This window comes from Eumetopias jubatus, unplaced genomic scaffold (assembly GCF_037043125.1).
Source record: "Eumetopias jubatus isolate StellerSeaLion01/CBP00866 unplaced genomic scaffold, mEumJub1_p1.0 scaffold_6, whole genome shotgun sequence".
NCBI lineage: Eukaryota > Metazoa > Chordata > Mammalia > Carnivora > Otariidae > Eumetopias > Eumetopias jubatus.
The window spans coordinates 134,953,862-134,974,820 of NW_028274812.1; the positions used below are offsets into that span (position 1 = coordinate 134,953,862).

Below are 20,959 nucleotides of genomic sequence, written 5' to 3' on the forward strand. Positions count from 1 at the left end.
TTCTGTCTCTCTCTCTGACAAAAAAAAATAAATAAATAAATAATAAAAAGAGGTTGGGATTTTAGGAACAATTTTTAGTTCTCTTGATACAGTTAAATACATCTCCAGAAAGACATTACTCACCCAAAATTAGCAATATGACTTGCTCTTCTTCCATAAATGAATCACCCTTCCCTTTCAAAAGCATGGGGTTAGACCTAGAACTTAGTTGAAAAGTGTACCAGAAGGATAAATAAGATCTGCCCAAAGATACAACAGTTTTCTCCAAGAATACATAGGAGGTAAGTACAGTTTCTCATTCATTCATTTATTCATTCATATGAATGCTAGCTATCAATTAAGTACTGGAGTTACAGAAACATAAAATAGTCCCTTACACTTGATTCGGCAGGACAACTGAAACAAACAGATATTATAATTAGAGTCTGGCCAAAATGTAAAGGAAGCATATTAAAGGCATAATCCTATTTGGGGGAGAAGAAAGTGCCACCAAAAAGGTATCTTTAAACTAGGGTTGAAGAGTAATTAGTTAAGCTGAGGAAATGGTAAAGGGACAAGAGAAGGTGAATTTAAGAAGGAAGGAAAGAGCCTGCAGACAGAACTAGAAATATGAGAAAGCATGTACAGTCAGAGAAGTGCCCACAGTACCTGACGGTACTACACTGCTATCTATCCAATGCATTTTTCACAGATAGCTGGTTCTGATTAAAAACAGATCCTTGAGAGTATGTTCTAACTTAAAAAGTTTGTTCCACATCTCTCTTTGGGGTCACTTTATGTTGATTCAACTCTGTTTAGCATCCTACTTTCTATTTTCTGGGGCTTATTTCTTCAAGCTTCAGCGTGCATCCAAGCGGAAATGGAGATTAACTGGATGCCCCAGTTAGAGCTTCCACCACTCAGGAAGGAGATGAGGTGTAAGGACCTTGAATTTAACTGTCGTAAATGACAAAATGAAAACTGCCCTACGAAATATTCCATTCAATTTAGCTGTCAAATTCAGTATTTTTAAGTATATCTGTATGTCACTTCTTAACCACTTCCACAGCTGTTGACAAATGATTAATTTAAAACCAAAATAAAAGGGGGCCTGGGTGGTTCAGTCAGTTAAGCATCTGCCTTCAGCTCAGGTCATAACCTCAGGGTCCTGGGATCGAGCCCCGCATTGGGCTCTATGCTCAGGGTGGAGTCTGCTTCTCCCTCTCCCTCTGTGCCCCGCCCCCCACCCCCGCCGATGCTCTCAAATAAGTAAATCTTTAAAAAAAAAATAAATAAATCAAAATAAAGGAATTATTGAGTTTGTTAAAAAGGGGAGGGCAGATAAGAATTAAAGATTCTTTAACATCATTCTTCATTAAGGAAATATAAATTAGAACCACAACAAGAAACCACTAAGATACCTATTATGATAGCTAAAAATTTTAAACAAAAAAACCTGACAATTCCAAGCGCTACTGAGGAGGCAAAGCAACAAGAACTTTCATACGCGGCTGGTGGGAATGCAAACTAGTACAGTCACTCTGCAGAACAATTTGGCAGTTTCTTATAAAGTTAAAAATGCACTTAACACACGATCCAGCAATCCCACTCCTAGATATTTACCCAACTGAAATGAAAACTCAAGTTTACACAAAAACCTGTACATAAATGTTTATAGTGGCCAAATTCCTAATTGCCAAAAACTGGAAACAACCCAGATGTCCCTCAACTGAAGAGTGGATAAGCAAACTGTGGTTGGCTCAACCATACAATCCACAATAAAAAGGACGGATCTACCAATATATGCAACAACGGGGATGAATCTCGAATGTACCACACTAAGTAAAAGATGCCAAAATTAGAAGGCTGCATACTATGATTCCATTTATATGCCATTCTAGAAACAGCAAAACTCTAGAGACAATCAATGATTGTCGTTGAGAGATGGGGAAGAATCGTCCACAAAGGGGTATAAAGGAATTCTGGGGGGTGATAGAACTGTTTTATCATGGGATCCTTGAACAATGGGTGGTGCTGGCACACCGATCACCCACCCCCCACCCCTGCCACCACACAAGCTGAAAATCCTAACTTTTTCTGTTCCAAAAACTTAACTATTAATAGCCTGATGTTGACTGGAAGCCCTACCAGTAAACAGTTAATGCATATTTTGTATGTGGTATGTATTATAAGCTGTATTCTTACAATAAAGCTGGAGAAAAGGAAATGTTATTAAGAAAATCATACAGAAAAGAAAATATATTTCCAGGGCTGTACTATAGTTATAAAAAAAGTCTCCATATAAAGTAGACCCGTGCAGATCAAACTGGTATCATTCAAAGACCAACTGTATCTTGATTGTGGTGGTGCTGACATGACTATACACATCTGTCAAAACTCACAGACCTGCACGTTAAAAATGATAAAGTTTACTATTATGTAAAAATCACCTAATTTTAAAAATGAAAGGAAAAAAGATGAACGAGGGATCCTGGCAACAAAGAGATGAGACTGAAAAGTTACAAAGGAGTTAGTCACATCACATAGGACCCTGCTAAGAAGTTTAAGATTTTAGCCTCAAAGCAACAGGTGTACCAAATGATCTCAAGACAGGGACTGACACAGTCAGCTGTGTCTGAGAAAGAACACTGACAACAGTTGCAGATGGGAGCAACCGACCACCTAGGTAATTCAGGGGATAGATTAGCAAACCCAAGGCAGAGGACGTAGAGATGGACACAGTAAGTTAGAGACAGGAAATTCCCAAGTTTCTAGCAATAGCGAAACCACTAACCGAGCTGGTGCTGAGAAAAAGACTTAAAACAAGCTACAGTGAAACACCCGTGGGACACTCAAATGCAAACATCGGGTTAGATGTATGGATCTAGAGCTCGAGGGAATAACTGGAGATGTAGCTTTAGATCTGACACTCATCAGGGTGTTTGCAGCCATGAAAATATAAGGTCAAGATCATGCAAAGACAGAGCACGTAGGGTGGAAAGGTGAAGAGAACCCGGGGAATCATCATGAGCAACACCAGCATGAAAGAGGTTGACGGTATAATTTTAAGTATAAAAAGAACTGGCTGAGTATGCATGCAGCAGTAGAGTTAAAAATGGTTACAATCGTGTGCCTATTTCAATGTAGGGTCTCTCAATCACTTTATGCTTGGCTTCTCCGATTTTATCTTTGGCTTGATCACCCTGGGAAAACTGAGGCAGTTCAATAAAAAGTTATCAATGAATTCCAAGGTTCACCTTCTACCTTCCATACTACTGAGAATGAAAATATTCAGCAAATAAAGTAGGAGGAATAATCTACTAAATATACTTATTTTGTCAGTTAAACATGGAAGCAGCACTAACAGGTTAAGTGATTCACTTCAAATACAGGTCAACTTAGTAACTCTACTCAATTGGGCCAACTCACCCGGTAAGTTTATCTTGGGAGTTGGACTAATGACTCTATGGATGCTTTAAAGGATCTCTGATACCACAATGAAGTTATCAGAAAATACCATAGGATAGATCTAATGATTCTAGGTAATCAGCTCTTCATCAGAGATATGCACCAAAATTTTCGGTGAAGCTTACTCAAGGATGCCTATCCTGCCCAAGCTCTGCTTCTGAAAATAGTGACTTAGGAACTTTTAGGGTAAGGCCCAAATTACTATCTTTGTAACGGTCCCATAAGTGATTCCGACGTACACACACATACTACACACTGATCCCAAGCTGAAAAGCAATGCTATAAAAGTTGGTTCCAGGATCCACATGGAATTCCCATTTGGAAGCTTTTATTTATACCACATCCTAATCCCTGGGAATCACCTCCAATTGAGAGCATACGAACATACTTCTCTGATCTAAACCCGAAAGTCTAAGTCCCAACCCCTATGAAATACCTATGAATCCCCTGTTGGCCTTGGTTAACTAGCTCTGAGAAGATTTAAATTCTCAGAATTCAGAAAAGGGCAGTGTAAGACAAGGCATGGAAAATGAGTCACTGTCTCTCTGTTAATTCCAATTCTCCAATTGCATGACAAATGGACCAGAAAAACTTGGTTATTTCACCAACTCAAGTATTAGCTTCAACTAGTATTTAAGCAGAACTATATCCAATCCACTACAGCGTTAACATTCAGGTCCTACTTTACAAATTACCAGTATTTCCGAGATTCCCATTTTCCTATTACATCATAAATATGATAAATCAAGACAAAAATAATTACCCAAGGACTGCAAGCAATTTATCCCACCAAAACGTACACTTACCCATCTCTTCCCTTACTGACAATTTTTACTTCAAAATAATAAATCCCACAGGCTGCTGGTATCGGATGCGTGGCGCGAACGGATGCTGCATCTTTTGGGGTTTTGCCATGACCTGCACATGAAACAGGAAGGGGGAAAAAAATCAAATGAGATAGTCAACGAAAATCTGAAACAATTCAGGGAGACATACAGTTTTTAGAATGATATATAGGCATTTCTGCTCCCACCAATACATATAAAGACTTAATGAAACAGTTGTCATCACAGTCCAGTAGGCAAAGCAGCCCAGGGTTAGTCATGGGACTCTTGACACTATTCCTAGATTTAACAGACTTTCAGAATCTGAACACACTGAACCTGCCAAACTAAATATTTTAGGGTAGACTATATTTTTAAGAGAAAAAAGGATGCATTTCAAGGACATGATGAAAATATGACCTTAAATTTTATTAGATCCAAATATGCTTATAATTTATATTATTCCCAAGCAATATTCTTTTGTCAAATGGCCTATTTTTTAAACCAGAAGCATCTACATATATGGGCATGTGTATAAATATATAAAATATAGGGTATATTTTTAAGTGAAATTTTATATTAGATTGAATTGGCAAAGCAGCTTTCTTACTTTAAGAATTTTCAAGTTTGGGTGGCTCATTCGGTTAAGCATCTGCCTTCGGCTCGGGTCATGATCCCAGGGTCCTGGGATTGAGCCCTGCATCGGGCTCCCTGTTCTGCGGGGAGTCTGGTCTGCTTATCTCTCTCCCTCAGTCCCACCCCCAACCCCGGCTCATGCTCTCTCTCTTAAATATTTTTTTTAAGATTTTTTACATTTATTTTTGACAGAGAGAGAGTGTACAAGCAGGGGAAGCAGCAGGCAGAGGAAGAGGGAGAAGCAGGCTCCCTGATGTGGGGCTCGATCCCAGGACCCTGGGATCATGACCTGACCCGGAGGCAGACACTTAACCATCTGAGCCACCCAGGTGCCCCTTAAATAAATTTTTTAAAATCTTAAAAAAAAAAAAGAAAGAAAGAAAAAGAAAAAGAATTTTCAAGTTTGTTCTTGGACATATTCTTATCAATTCCATACAAAGGCTGACCCAAAAAATTTCTTTGGTCAATTACAGCCTACTAAGAAATATATCTAATCTCTACTTTTATTTCCTTTCTCTTTTTTAAGAAAGGAATGTATCGGGGCGCCTGGGTGGCTCAGTCAGTGAAGCGTCTGCCTTCGGCCCGGGTCATGATCCCAGGGTCCTGGGATCGAGCCCCACATAGGGCTCTCTCCTCGGCAGGAGGCCTGCTTCTCCCTCTCCCACTCCCCCTGCTTGTGTTCCCTCTCTCGCTGTCTCTCTCTCTGTCAAATAAATAAATAAAATCTTTAAAAAAAACCAAACACTGAAAACATCTAACAAATACCTTTTAAAAAAAAAAAAAAAGAAAGAAAGGAATGTATCATCATACCACTGCTGAACTCTTTAGGGAATCTTGTTAGTTAGACAATGGCTTTTAAACTTTTTAAAATAGCTATTCCTCAATTCTAATCCTGGAGGATTTCCTTTGCTCACATTCACCTCCCCTGTCCCTCACCCAAGACACAAATTAGCCTGAAAGCTAGCATGTGAACAAAAACCAAGCGAGCAACAGAAAATATGCCCATAAAACCACAGAAGAAGAAAAACAGAAGTTGAAGTAGCATGTCAGAAAGGACTCAGAGTAAGACAAGTCTCCACAATCCCCAAAAGGACTGCATGAGGAAAAATACTCTAAATTATTATTCAGTGTTCTAGTTAAATACGCTTCACCCAATACAACTTAGGTCACTAATCCTTCAGTCCTACTGTAACACTACCTTCATGAGTCGAAAAATTCTCCTCCTCAAATTTGCCACGATTGTTTTAAAACTAAATACCTTCTTTTAAATCAAAAACTGTATCTTAGCTGTACAATAACCATCACACACCAACGAGATGATCCTTTCCCTTCCCATACACGTCATCAAATTACATCACTAAACAGTTAAGTTTACATTTGCAGTGCAAATTAGCACATGTTCACATGGCTCAGCCACTCCCTTCTATTACCATGAAAACCTGTGTCCACAGATGTCTTAAGTATGTAGGTTATGGGCAAAAGTTCTCAGCCTGGTGACCACTGGTGATAAAATTGGTTAGGAAGAGAAAAACAAAAGCAGCAATATATAGATGCCCCCCCCCAATTGCTTTAACATATGTAGGTAATAGATTTACACTAAACTAAGCAGAAGAAAAAAAAAAAACAGCGTAAATCTGCAGAATGACATAGGTCACTTCTTTAGAAACAGACATTTAAAATGTAAATATGTGTTCAAATAACTGAGTTGCCTGGGAATTAGTTATTTTAAAAATTTAGACAGTTAAGGGGCGCCTGGGTGTCTTAGTTGGTTAAGCGTCTGCCTTCCGCTCAGGTCATGGTCCCAGGGTCCTGGGATCGAGCTCTGCATCGGGCTCCCTGCTCAGCAGGAAGCCTGCTTCTTCCTCTCCCACTCCCCCTGCTTGTGTTCCCTCTCTCGCTGTGTCTCTCTGCCAAATAAATAAAAATCTTAAAAAAAAAAAAAAAAAACTTAGTTAAAAAAATCTAAAGAAAACCCTGATTAACCCTGGATTCCTAAATCAACTAGCTTTTATTTTTGGTTTTTGTTTTTCTGGAAGGGAAGTGACCAAAACGTTCAGGGATGAAGTAGTCTCAAGGTATTCTTAATAATAATGATGATGATAATGATGATAAATGACAAGAGTTACCATACATTTAATGCTATGTGAAAGGCACTGCTCAAAGAGTACTGTATTTGTTCACTTGTTTAGCACTCAAAAGAACTTCTCAAGTAGATACTATTTATTATCATTTCACAGATGAAGAAATTAAGGGAAGATGAAGAAACTCGCCCAAGGTCCTACTGCTGTGTGAGAATTCCAAACCAGGATTTGGGCTGGGATTTAAATTCAAGAAGTCCGATCCAGTGCAAGCTCTGAACCCACAGGAAGGATCCAGTTACAATGAGCATTCTTGGATCACTTCACTTGTATTCCTGTCTCCTATTCTTGCTACTTCTATGGGAAAAGAGAAAGAAAAGTAATATTTGAGGGGAAACACTCAAAGAATTAAATGCTTCTGTATAGATTTTTCTCATTCAACATCTGTGAAATGGGTTTAACCTCATTTTAAAGAGAGAAAACTCTTACAGATGTTATATAACTTGCCCCTAATTAGTAGAATCATGCATTAAATCCATATATGAATCAACTGCCTTATATTTTCCCCTTATGCAAAAATAACTATCAACAATTACATAATCATTAATCTTCAAGGTTCTATTATATTCACTATGCTCTACTTAGACACTGTAGAAAAATTCCATAAAGGTTAAAAGGATTTGTTTCATTTTTAAATTAAAGTTAAATGTAAAGACCTAGAAAAAAGCTGAGATGTCAGATTAAAAGCATTCATACTCTTAGGTAAGACTAGTAATGTCAGGGTGAAGGGCCTATTTCTAATATGCTCATCAGCAGGAAGCTTATCAACCTGAGTTCTGCGACAACCAGAAAACAACCTCACACTACCAAAGTATAAACTGTTAAAACCACGAAGTCTTCAATGTTAAGTGTTTTCTATATGGTTCAAAAAGAAAATACATTTATTGCTTCAAAATTATTGCTTAGGCTAGCAAGACCTTGCTCTTTCATTTCACAATCTGTTGATTCCCTTTTAAAGGAAAGGAAAGGGCTTTGAATGAAGCTCACCTCCAAACCCCCTCCACTCTCCAACATGCAGTCACAGTTGCCTTTCTGGAAATATAACTTAGTCTTCCTTGTACCACTATTCTCCTATATAACTAAAATTCCTTAACAGTCTCCCATTCAGCCAAGGAAAAAGATAAACTTCCTGAAAACCCTGTTGATCTGGCCATCCCCCAGCACTTCCCACCACCTTCCTGAACTGGACACACTGGCCTGACCATGGTCTTTGCCAAACTCTTCCCCACCCCAAACTGGAAAGCGCTACCCTTCCTCCTTACCGGGTTATGTCCTGCTCATCCCTTAGCTCTTAGCTCAAGTTTTCCTTCCTCAATGACTCTCTCTAACCTCTCTGACTTGGTCTAACCTCCTTTTTATATGCCCTCACAGCAACACATATCTGTCCCATATGACATTAAGACACTTCCCAATTATTTGTGATTAACTTATTGTTCTCACATTTTAATTACTCCCACTGACCTCCTACTCTAACTTTAATCATTCCTTCCTGGAGCCGCACCTTGGATTCTGACATCACCTGAAACTATTCCACCTTGGAAATAGTAAATTGTAATGAAATATGTTCTGCTACAAAACACATTTCTTGAATACAAATTAGTTCACAGCTACTTGATAAATACAGGAATGATGTCAGCATAATAAAGAAGTCATTTAGTTCCTAACACAGCTTTTCCCGGTACATTAACGAAGTAAAGAGAAAAATCTAGCCACATACAAAAACCCTAAGTCAAAAACCTGGGGCACCTCCACAAGTACATTCCTAGTGTCCCATGTTTAGTGGCTTCAGGAACCGCTACGCCTGCCACTGTACTGAGTCATCTGGGGAAAATTCAACCCCAGTACTGATCAAAAAGTATTAAGATATTTTCTTTGTTTTTATCAGTATGAACCCCATGCGTCTCTTGCATATTTACTTTATACTTTGTGTTATAACAATTCTACTTTATTTTGCTGTTCAAACTGCCCCCCCCCCCCGGTTAGCCTCTGGGAACTTTTTCGTTTGGCTCCTCTGACATACCTGTGTTACGTGTTTTCTTTCTGTTTGCTATTTTCCGGCCCCAGAAGACGCTGGAGGCTCATCTTGCATGTTTCCTGCCCCAGTCCTAGAATCAGCCATTTCTCCAAGGAACCCTGAGGTTCCTTTTACTGGCAAACGGTATTAGAACCCAGCATCTAGCTACTAGGTATGCTCCTTGTTACTGGGCTGTCACTGCTTTTAGGCTTTCTCGTTGACAAGAGCCAGGAAATATATGCATGTATACTAAACCCCTGTGTGTGTGTGTCTACGTTTCTATATGTAACCATCCGTGTTTGTATTAAATCAAACATGAGTTAATACTGAGGTCTCCAACTTTATTACCACACCGATCATTCGAACCTTCTCTCTCTGCTTACCTGAAAAATTCCACCCCAATGATAAGAAACTTAGCTCCCACCATCCACTTAACTGTTCGATTCCAGTATACATGTATAACAGCATCTGAATTGTTAACTCATATCCCCATGGGATGACACAACTTTATCAGTAAGAGTTCGGTTTCTCTTTACAGACTACTGATTTCCAAAGTTACCTGTGTCAGCACCCTTCCCACCTCTTCTCTGAGGCTGTTTCATATATTTGTAATACAGCTAGATAGTTTTGTCACGTTCTGCATTTTATCCTGGGATTTGCCCCTCCCTCCTAAATAATTTTTTTAAATTTGCATACATTAAAACTTACTCTATATGGCTGTAAAGTTCTGTGGTTTTGATAAATACATGGTGTGACGTATCCACTAGTATAGTATCATACAGAATACTTTCGCTGCCCTACAAATCCCCTGTGCTTTGCCTATCTGTGCCCTCAAGCCCCTAACGACCACTCATCTTTTTTACCATCCCTACAGTTTTGCCTTTTCCAGAATGTCAGGTAATTGAAATCATACAATACGTAATCTTTTCAGACCGGCTTCTCTCACTTAGCAATACATACACTGAAGATCCACATGCGTCTTTGCACGGAAGGGCAGCTCCTTTCTTTTGATCACTGAATAATATTCTATTGTATGGATATACCACAGTGTGTCCATTCACCTACTGAAGGACATCGCGGCTGCTTCTTGTCTGGGGCAATGATGAGAGAGAAGTCGCTATGAACATTCACATGCAGATTTTTGTGTGGGCTAAGTTTTCAAATCAGCTGGGTAGGAGCTCAACTGCTGGTAAAACTATGTTTAGCTCTGTCAGAAACTGCCAAACCATTTTCCAAAGCGGCTGCATCATCCTGCATTCCCACCAGCAGTACGTGAGTTCCTGTCACTCTGCATCCTCACCAGCAATTGACATTGTCAGGTTTCCTTTGGACTTCAGCCATTCTAATAGCTGAAGTTTGTACACTTTTCCTCTTTGTTTGGAAAAGGGGGTGGGGAGTTGAAAAGGCCTAAACCCTGAATCAGATACTTATTTTTGATTAAACAGCTGTCAAGCACTTACATCTCTAAGAAGGAAGCCCAAACCCCAGGGCTCAAGGCTACGAAGGATCAGCAGCCTGTGATGCTGGGCACAAAGGCCAGAGGAAATTGAACTGGGCCTGTATTTTACCAGGACTGTTATTTTTGTGGTGCTCTGGTCACAAAGTTCCACAGGTTCCATGTGGTTGGCTCCAGCCCGATTTTTCCCATAAGCCCCGTTACTTGTAGTGCCCAATTTTGTGGAAAACATAAGGTTTTCCCAGGAACACATTTTTGGCATTGGAGCAGAAATGCCAGTATCTTCCTCGAGGACACAACTCCCTATCCTCTCCCCTTTCTAAACATTTCGCTTCCACACTTCCTCTTCAACAACATTCCCTGAACCCCTTTTCCCCATTTTTCCTCTTCCAGGATAGGTTACATGGTATTCACTTAAGAGCTCTCAAAATATCCTTGATATTTCTCTCACATGCCTACCCTTCCGCCACAGGCAACCAGCAAAACCACACCTTAGATTTAGTAGTATAACCCCCTTCCCTACTGCTGCCCTGGGCAGCTAGCTGGTCTCTACCGAATAAAATCCACCAGTCTTGCAATAGGCACGACTATGAACGAATGTCGTTAGCGGGGCTCTCCCACTGCTTTCAACACGCTGAGCAACCTTTCGTTAGCTGGTTCCCCCTTCTCCCCGATGGCTGGCCCACGTTTTCATCACTCACTCAAAGCTTTCAGTCCTGTCCCCGAATAAGTGAGCACACTACCTCACCGACTGTATCATATACCGGGACTCTACTACTGTCCACTCTGCATTCTCCTATTACAAAGTGGTCAGTGTCCACACCCATCTTCACCTCTTCCCCCTATTACCAGAGAAGTCACATGTCCTCCTCTCTTCCTCAGGGCTGCCCTGTTCTCCTGAACGGCTCTCCTCCCTCCAAGCCAGCGCTGTCAGCCTCCCAAGCTTTTCTTCACCCTTCCCCTCTTTACTTTCCTTCCCCTCAGCCTCTCAATCTGTAAGGGCAGTGTCCCCAAAATGGCCCTTTCCACAAAATCCTCCAGGCCTCGGTGCAATAAATCACTGTCGATAATGCACTGGGATTGGTAGTGAGCATAATGAACTTTAAGGTAATAAAAGCAAGTACTGTTACTATTAATTTTATCTGTCAAAAGCTATGTTACATTTTGTACACATTTACTGGGACTCCCTACATCAGACTAACAATACACCCTCATCTAACATAATGTCACTTCAGTTTCACCCACACCACCGAGGGAAACAATACAATAGTCTCTAACACACTACTTTCCAAAGGGGTTTTTATGGATAATTTTGATTGTGCGGATTTTCATCGTCTTTGCTGACACTAGAAACTAATCACCAGGCACAACATAACTCCACTATCAACCATGTTAAAAACACCAATCCTGCCTCGACTTCCATCCTCCTCCAGGTACCGCTTCATCTCTTTCTTCGCCTTTATGTCTCAAGAGCAATCTATATTCGCTACCCTCTCTGCTTGGTCCCTACTGTTGACTCTGATCTTTACCCCCATCACTAAATTCAAACTGCTCTCCTAAGGTCACAATGATCTAATTTCCAAATCCAGTGGAAAACTTTCTCTGCCCGGCTCACTAAACCGATCTGTTGCATTTGACACTAAAGGTCACTTCCTCATTTCTGATACTCTGCTCAGCCTCTGCGACAGCACACTCTTCCCCTGTCCAGGTACCTCTTAACTAGTCCTTCTCGGGACTCCACCCAGTCTTTTAACGTTGGCCCTGCTCAGGGTTCCATCTTTGGCCCACGAATCTTCTCACTTTACCCACTCTCTCTGTCATACCCTCTCCTTGAGTTTCAGCCACCACCTAGAGATGACTCCCAAATCAGTCATGACCTAGACCCCTCTCCCACGCTCAGGTCAATTATGGTATGCGCCTACCCTTCCCATGAGAAACGGCCTCACACACCATCCCTACTGAAAGAAGCAGGGCCCAGACTCTCCTTGTGCCAGGAGGTTATTTCCTATTTCATAAGTACCCTTAACACCCCTACAGCTGATTCAACACAGGTTAACACCTGACACGAAGGCCACCAATTCAACACCACAGCATATAATGAAAAGCTCTGCCCAACTAAGAATGATGGCAATTAGTTTATCCAATCTGCTAAGTCCCTCAGGAATCTGGAATAGGAAGGAAAGGGTAAACCAGTCAGGAGGGAAAAGAGAAGAAAACAACCAGAAACTACAGCTGAGTCACTTCAGCACTAGAATAAAGTGAAAAGTCATGAACTCCAGCTCCTGCAATCCTTGGAGCCACCTTAATTCCAGAAGATCTATCTGTTCCTGCTCTTTCTGGAAGGCTTCTCTGGGTTCTTCTGGTTTCCGTGAAGTCAGATCATATGGCTGAGATTCCCATTCCTACACACCTCCAAATACACTGTAATACTTACTTCCTTGCAGTTATTATTTGATTCATGGTTCACTGCAAGAACCTCACAGAGCTAGAAACCCAAGTGTCATCCCTGATTTCTCTCTCCATCATTCCATCAATTCCTATCAGTGTCACTTTAAAACGTTATCACAAATATGTCTGCTCTGCTCCACCCCACCACTGACCGAGTTCAGGTCCTTCTTTCTTACACAGACCTCTAAATGAGTTTGCTATTTTCAGTCTTGTACTCCCTTAGATCCATCTTCCAGTTAGTTGTATGACAGAAATGAAAATATGAGCCAGTCACTTCCTATTTAAAATCCTTTGATGATTCCTCATGTCCTACAGAATAAGATCTAAGCTTGTCACATACTCTTAAATTCCAACACACCACAACTGCCGGTAGACCCAAACATATACAATAATTCTCACCTCTAAGCTTTTAGTGATGCATTTTCACTTGTAATGCCTAGTGCCCCTCCTCCTCCCCTACATCCTCATCTTTCAAACCTGACCAGAGCCTCATCTCTCCCAAAAGCTGTCCCTGACTCACCAACTTCATCACTTCCAGCATCTGCCAGGGGTAGAGATGCTCCTCTCGTCTCCCACAGGGCTCTTTATAACACTTCCCTTACTACACTTGTGTGTTTTACCTGCTTTGAGCTCTCTGAATTCAAAGATAGTATCTCATCACCTTTGAGTGCCCAGAACCTGGCACAAAGTAAACATTCACTAAAAGCTTGTCGAATAAACGCGTGGAGAGCAAGGCATGTACACAAAACTGTAGAGCAGAATACCTGCCCTATAGCAACAGCTCCGTGAATTATCATTACTACTACCTTTAAACAAGTGTGGTTATTAGATTTACTTAATTCTTGCAGCTATCAACTACCATTTTTGAAGCTAAATTTCCCATTATACTGGCAAACAGGTCCTGGGGAAAAGCTCGGTTTGGTTTTTAAATTCCTTGATTTTAAGGAACATTTTTATATCATCCCCATAATTCCTAAAACACATTTGCATTGGTAGGCAAGTATTGTTAAGATATTTGTTTAACCTCAAGAAGTGCAAAAAATTCAATAAGTAATTTAAGAAGTGTCAAAGGCCTACTGACTGGTGATACTGAGAGGGATGGGAGTGGGGCACATGAGAAAGCCAGCTATCCAGTTAGATGCTGTTAATAACGCTTGAATTAAAAGAGCAATTCACTAGTTCATAGCTACCTATCATTTCTAACTTTCACTTCTCTTGTGTTTCCTGTAAGCTGCCCTAAATCAGTACAATCAAGGTGCTTGAACTTCTCCAGGGCATTTGTGTGTTCCAGGCAACATTTTTCCCTCATAGGAAGTACTTTTAACATCACCTATTCTTCAAAAAGTTCTAAATGTCATCACTGGATTTTATCTATTAGAATTAAAACTCATATAAATTGAAATAGACAATACTATATGGTTGGAAAGAGCACTAAATTTAGAGTTGGTGAAAATTAGTTTCCAACCCTGGCTTACTTGTGATGCGGAAAATCTAGCCTCCAGGTGCTCCTACTTTCTCACAACTGAAATGAGAATTCCACCAACCTGTCCAAATCTACTAACACGCTTTGGTGTGTGTATTAAAAAGCTTTGTAATGTATCCAAATGTGATAACTTCACAAACAAAAAATGCAATCTGTAACTGAAATATTTAGGACTAATTGAATCCATGCATTAAAATGCTTTAAGTTGGAATAAAATCCTCATTATAACTAAGTCTAAACTTGTCACATTTGTATTTATTCAAAGCTGACAGTTTTAAAAAATAAAAGGGGCTATGCCTGAGTGTTTCAACCGTTGGTGTGTGACTGCTAAGCAAAAGGTCTTTTTAAAATTTCAGCATATAGTATACACACCCTGCTCTTCTTCTGCAATCCAATCAACTTTGTCTGCATGTCTGGCATTGTTTAACATTAATCCCTTCGAATCATTTAAGGAACCATATGGCTTCCAAAAACAGTAATTCCTACTTAGAAGAATAACATCTTTAAAAACTGAGCATGTTCAGAGCAAAAGAAACCAAGATATTTCTATTGCAAAGGTAAGAAAAATCCTTACCATTCTGGAAAATAATTATCAATCTTTTCAAACTCTGTAACATGCAAAAACATTTTTTGAACAGCAGTTTTAATGTTAAAAGTGTCTGAAAATGCTTAGGTAAAAAGCAAAGTGGCACAATGAAATGTGAAATAAAATTCACTCTTATTTTGTGACTTCAAAGTTTTATTCTCCACTACCTATAACACTTCCCCTTTGCTCCCTTCCCCTATTACTGGGACAGAGTTGCCCAGTACCTTGGTGTGGTCCACTCAGAAGGCACACAGACCAACAACAGGAAAAAAAAAAAAAAAAAAAAACCCCACACACATTAAAATAACAAGAGGAAGAGGCAGTAGAAGGGGGGGGGGAAGAACTGTGTTTGTGACAAGGGGGAAGGGAGAGACAAAGGGGAGACAGGAGAGAGGGAGAGAAAAGAAAAAAAGATAACAAAATCTATTCTTCCAGAAGTGATGTTTTATGTTTATAAAGGAGTGAAGTTTCCAGAAAGTGAATCTAGTATTACACAACAAAAAGTAATAAAGAAGCCAAGAGGAAAAATCATAATGGAGACAGCAGTGTCATAAACATTGCAAACTCCAACCAATTTTTCATACACATGCACTTTTCTCTGACCCAAATCATAATTTTATGCAAAAGGAGTTACTAGAACTAATCAAGGCATGTTACAGTACTAAAGAAACTCTCATCACAAATTGTAGATCTCACGGAAATTCAGAGCTGGAAATTTCCTTATCATCCAGCTCAACTCTCTCATCTCTCAGAGGAAGAAACTGAGGGCCTGTCCTGTAACATGCCTAAAATCACAAATGATTGCAGGACTTAGCAAAGCTAGGATTCTTTGTTCAATAATTTTCCATATCGTTTGCCTCTGATTTTATAAGCTAATTATTAACCACTGACCATAAATTTAAGATAAAGTTTCGTCAAGTCTAACAAAAAGCTTTCCGGTAGCCAGATGAGAAGTAAACACTTCATAGCACAGCACTGTTCACACAAATTAGAACACAAAATTAAATAATAGCCTCCACAGAGTATTAACAAAATGTCCTAACTCAAGAGAAAACAAAGGTCATTTTTGACCATTTAGATTAAGAAACATAATATTTAAAACTGAAAGTACTTCTCGAAATCTATGGATAAAAAGAAGGAATATTCAACAAGGCTTTTTTGGTGCGTGATTCCTTCCAGCCAAATCATCTGGTAGATTTCTGTCGCCATTCTCCTTTCTGATTAAATAGTAACTTATTTATCAAGGTTCTTCTCACATTTTAGACCAGCATGCTTTAAGAATTTAGCCACGAGACCTGTTTATACCCTCTCGGTCCCTGTCACTGGGATCTGATTAAGACCCTTCCTTTGTAGCCAATCAAAAGGAGGCTGCTTTGAATGTAAAAGCTCCTGCTTCAGGTCTGGGGCCTAAAAACTGGATTTGTTTCCACACAGACTGATACACTAGACTGATGCTGTTTTCTCCCAGACCGGTAAACTTGACGCGTGCTATTAATGTGGGCTACATTTCAAAAATTCTCGGAGCAATTTATAGTTTTATGTAAAACTGATCTGCCTAAAGCTTTAACAGAGGAGAGGTAGGTGAGGGAGGAGGGGGACAAGCACACGCCTCAGGCTGGTTTTGTCTTTAACTGCAGGTGTAAAACATAAGCCAATTTTCTTTAAAATGCTATATAACATTTTAAGATATCCGTTTTCAATTAGACTTCATATAATACCAGCACGTAAATACAGGGCATTTCCAGTCAGTAGTGGTAGGTTTCTGCTCCCCTAAGAAAACACCTACTTCTGAGGCTCACCTCTTACCCTCCCAGCTGCGCCGAGTAAGAAACACTGATGCCAAACTTGGGGCCCTTATCCTTGTCCCCCCAGACCATCTCTGGCCTAATTTTAGACAAAATCCTCCACTGATTACCCCTCCCCCTCTATATCCCTGCTCTCCCTTAATTAGAAATCATACCTCAGACTCGTGCCTCTCTTCGCCCTACGTAAGAAGAGAACGCCTGACCCCCCGCCACCTGGAGAACAATGTAACCCAACTCCGGGTCCCTACCTGCCTCTATCCGAGCCCTAAGATTCATCTTCAAGGGAAATCAGAAAGCGAGTTATGTCCTGTCATCCTGGATTCCCTCGAGGTGTCCTCCTCCGGGCCCCGGATTACCAGCTCCATTACACCTACGGGCATTCCGCTCACCTGCCTTCCCCAAGAATCTGGCCCCTGTGCCCGCCACCCTGGTCCCACCCTCGCAGCAGCGGAACGGGCGGCGAGTCACCGCGGGAGGGCACCGGGCCCTGGGCGGGAGGGGGTCGGGGGCGGGTCGAGAGCCGGCTGCGGCGGCAGGACACGTCGGGTCAGTGGCCCCACTCCCACCGCACGACACACGCCCAGTACCTTTGTAGTGCACCCGCAGGTTGTTCTGAGAGAGGCCGATGTAGCTGAACTTGTCCTTCGGGCTCCAGGATCGCGGCAGCGGCGTCTCCTGCTCGTCCACGGCCGGGTAGAGGCGCTTCAGCCGCCGCTGCAGCTCCTTCTCCTGCTCGTTCAGGGCCGAGTCCCCGTGCGGGAAGGGGGCCGCGGCGCTGCTGCCCGCCGCCAGGGTTGCGGCCGGGCCGCCTCCGGCCGGGCCGGGGCCCGCCGCGAGGCCCGGGGGCGCCGGGGGCGCGCTGGCGGAGGCGGCCGCCGAGGCGGGCGGCGGGGGCGGCGGCGGAGGCGGCGGCGGGGCCGCGGTGGCGGGGGGCGGCGGCGGCGGCGGCGGGTGGAGGAGCAGGGCGGCCGCCGCGGCCCCCAAGCCGCCGCCGCCGCCGCCCGCGCCGCCGCCGGGCGAGCCGGCCGGAGAGGAGCCGGCGCTGACGGCCGGGGGCGCCGGCAGGACGACTCCGGAGACGGGGGCCACGGCCGCCGGCGGTGGCGGCGGCAGCTGCTGCTGCTGCTGCTGCTGTTGTTGTTGCGGCGGCGGCGGCGGCGGCGGCGGCGGCTGCCCGGACATCCCGGCCGCGACTCAGCCTGCGGCCACCTCCACCTCTTCTCTCCTTCCTCCTCTGCTTCCCGGGGGCGCTGTCGCTGCGACCGCCGGCACCAGGCGCCCAGTCCGCCCGCCCCGGAAGCAGGCGGCGGGCCGCGCGCCGAGGGAGAGCGCGACGGTTGGGGGGCTCGGAGACGCGGGAGCAGGCGGTGGGCCGGGGGAGGCCCCGAGAGAACGTTGGCCGGGGTGCGGGCGCGGGCCCGGGACGAGGCGCCGAGGGCGGGGGCGAGGCGGGAGCGCGGGCGCAGAAGGCGCGGTGGCGGCCGAGGCGGCCGCTGCTCTCGCGGCTGTTTCCCGGCGGGCGGGCCGGGCCGGCGCGAGACGCTGCGCGCGGGCGGCGCTGGGCGAGGGGGCGGGGACGGAGGCGCGAGGGGCGGAGGAAGCGCGGGCGGCGGGCGGCGGGCGGCGGGCGGTGGGGGGGGCGGGGGCGGGCCCGCGGGGGTCCCGGCGCGCGGGCCCCGGGCCGCGGGGCCGGGGAGTGGGGCGAGGCGCGCGGCCGGACCGGCGGAGCGCTCCTCCGGGGCGGGGCGTGAAGCTCCCGGCGCGGGGTCCCTCCGCCTGTCCCCGCCTCCTCCCACGAGCCCGCAGCTTACCCCCTCCCCCCTCCCGCCTCCGGCCCCCCGCCCGCCGGGGCCCTCCCGGGAGAATCTCCTCCTACTTTACTTCTTTTTGTTGTCGTCGCCCCACCCCCACCCCCCCCCCACGCACCGCCTGCCACCGCCGTAGGGTTCCCGCTGGAGCGGCGGTGCTGCTTCTCGCGCAGGCGAAAGTAATCGAGCCCGGCTGGGGCCGCCGCGAGCCCGGCCCGCGGGCGCCCAGGACGAACGGAGCGGCTCGGGCTCCGGGGGCCCAACTCAGACCCGGAGGTGAGCAGTCCCGACAGTGCTCACGGGCTGCTCGGGCGCTGCTTGGCCGCACTTGCCCCGGAGTAGGTTCGCGTCCGCCGCCTCCCCATCTATGAACCTACTGCTCTTTATTCCGCACGGAACTTAACACCCTAACATTTATCATATGGGGACTGGAAACCATTTCTGAAGGCCAAGTCTCCCACTTAAAATAGTGGTCATTTTATTAATTAATTTTACGAGGACTTAAAGTGAACTTGGAATGGTAGAAGGTGCCACAGGAATACTAATAAAGACTGGCGTATCTTCAAAGAGCAGGAACATGAACTATATGAATACAGGATTATATAGTGTGCATTTGGAAAGGGCTTCTAGAGACGTCAAAACATTTTATAGACTCATTAATTCTCATAACAGTCCTCTTTGTTAGGTAGCAAAGAATTATGCACATTTTTAAAACAAGGAAATATTCACCGAGGTCAGCAGAGTCAAAAATAGGACTTCCTACTTTGCAATTCCCAATAGAGTGCTTTGCTTGGTCTACTAATTTGGCACAACTTGCCAAGTGTTGCTCTCTGACCCATCCTAGCATTACTAGTTTGTTTTCACCACTTCCCTTTGTTTGGGTCAGCCTTTCCTTAGCTGGCAAAATCGATCTTAACGCGTGTAAACTGCATGCTATAAATTCTGCTATTTTGTTTGCTTCCAGAGATACTGTGATGGTAATTGTTTGGCCGAATAAGCAAGGAATGAATGGTTTGCTGAATAGAGAACTATTTATTTTGTCTTGAAGAGGGTAGGTAAATGATGATTTAATTGAAGGCCCCTAATGTCTGGCCAGAACTAATAAAGTCGTTCAGTCTAATTTCTCCCTCAATTACCCAGACAACTTGATGCCCTGTTGTTGTTTAATAAAAATACCCGATAATTCTAACCTATTGTTTGATGACTTTTTCCAAGCCACTGCTCTTTAAATTACATGATGTCATTGTATTTAAACTGTTCTAAAACTTTCATTTATATCACAGTAACAATGAGTTAAGCGTAAGCCAAACTCCTTTTAAATGTTGGCTAATCAAGGTTGAATAAATGGGCTCCAAGCCTCATCAAACTTTCTTGAAATAGTCATCAAGTTTTTATTTATGAAGATGTTCTTTTCTCTGTCAGCATACTTAGAAACCGTTTAAAACCTTACATATTCTAGGAGCAGGTGAAAGAATACAAGTATCTGACATTTTGTTAGAAGCTTTTCAAAGGAGTAACTGGTTGCTCTCCAAACAAGCGACCTCAAAAAATTAATGACTTCACTTTTGGGGGAGGATGCTGTGAAATGGCCACTCTTTCATACTAAAGGTGTTAGGAAACATAGATAATGTCATTTTAGAAAGCCACATATCTGGTGGTATTTATAGAGACATAAAGGTATTTGTACCTTTTGACTTACTCCCACCAAAAAGTAAAGGCCATGTAACAAATCTAAAACGTGGAAGAATCTTAGGCCTAAACATGCTGGACAAGAACTAGATGAAATATGCAAGCGAGGAAAATGTCCAACATGAAGGATCTCGTTGAAGAAATTGTCGTATGTCCCACTTAAAAGAATTAGGAATACAGGAGCACGTTTAGCACATTTGTTTGAAATTTTTTCTAAATGCATTCTTCTGGGCAGTGGAATTGCCAAAAGGAGGCTGACCAATTAGGAAAAGGTACTCCTTCCTCTTGATTTAGTCATTGGATATTGGGCCCAGTTTCATACCTCCTTCCTCTGGGTCTCTTACACAGACCCAGTCTGAAATAAATATTATATGACTCCTTAAAAATATGGTTTTGAAGACAGGGAAGAGAGATTATGATGCGCTACATGGGAAATGCCTATACAATAATTATACACTGCCAAAATTGTTACCAAAAAGATGTGAAGGAATAAAAATCACAAAATGTTTCTATAATGGGCAATTACAATACATCATAAAAAGTAAGTTTTTTGAAATATGAAAATAATATATTTTTTTTAATTTTTATGAAAATATTAGACATGTACATGGAGACATATGTGCTA

General features: G+C 43.2%; 1 protein-coding gene across 1 annotated transcript in view; it reads right to left on the minus strand.

Annotated features, from left to right (window-relative positions):
- The window catches only part of RANBP9 (RAN binding protein 9), a 91,723-nt gene extending 73,618 nt beyond the window's left edge, over nt 1–18,105 (minus strand). Inside the window, exons 1-2 of the mRNA XM_088024125.1 lie at nt 17,425–18,105; nt 4,254–4,365 (exon numbers count right to left, since the gene is read on the minus strand). Of these exons, the coding sequence (XP_087880251.1) occupies nt 4,254–4,365; nt 17,425–18,019 (707 nt within the window). The 5' untranslated portion in view covers nt 18,020–18,105. The remainder of the gene's footprint in view (nt 1–4,253; nt 4,366–17,424) is intronic.
- Nucleotides 18,106–20,959: the final 2,854 nt, after the last annotated feature.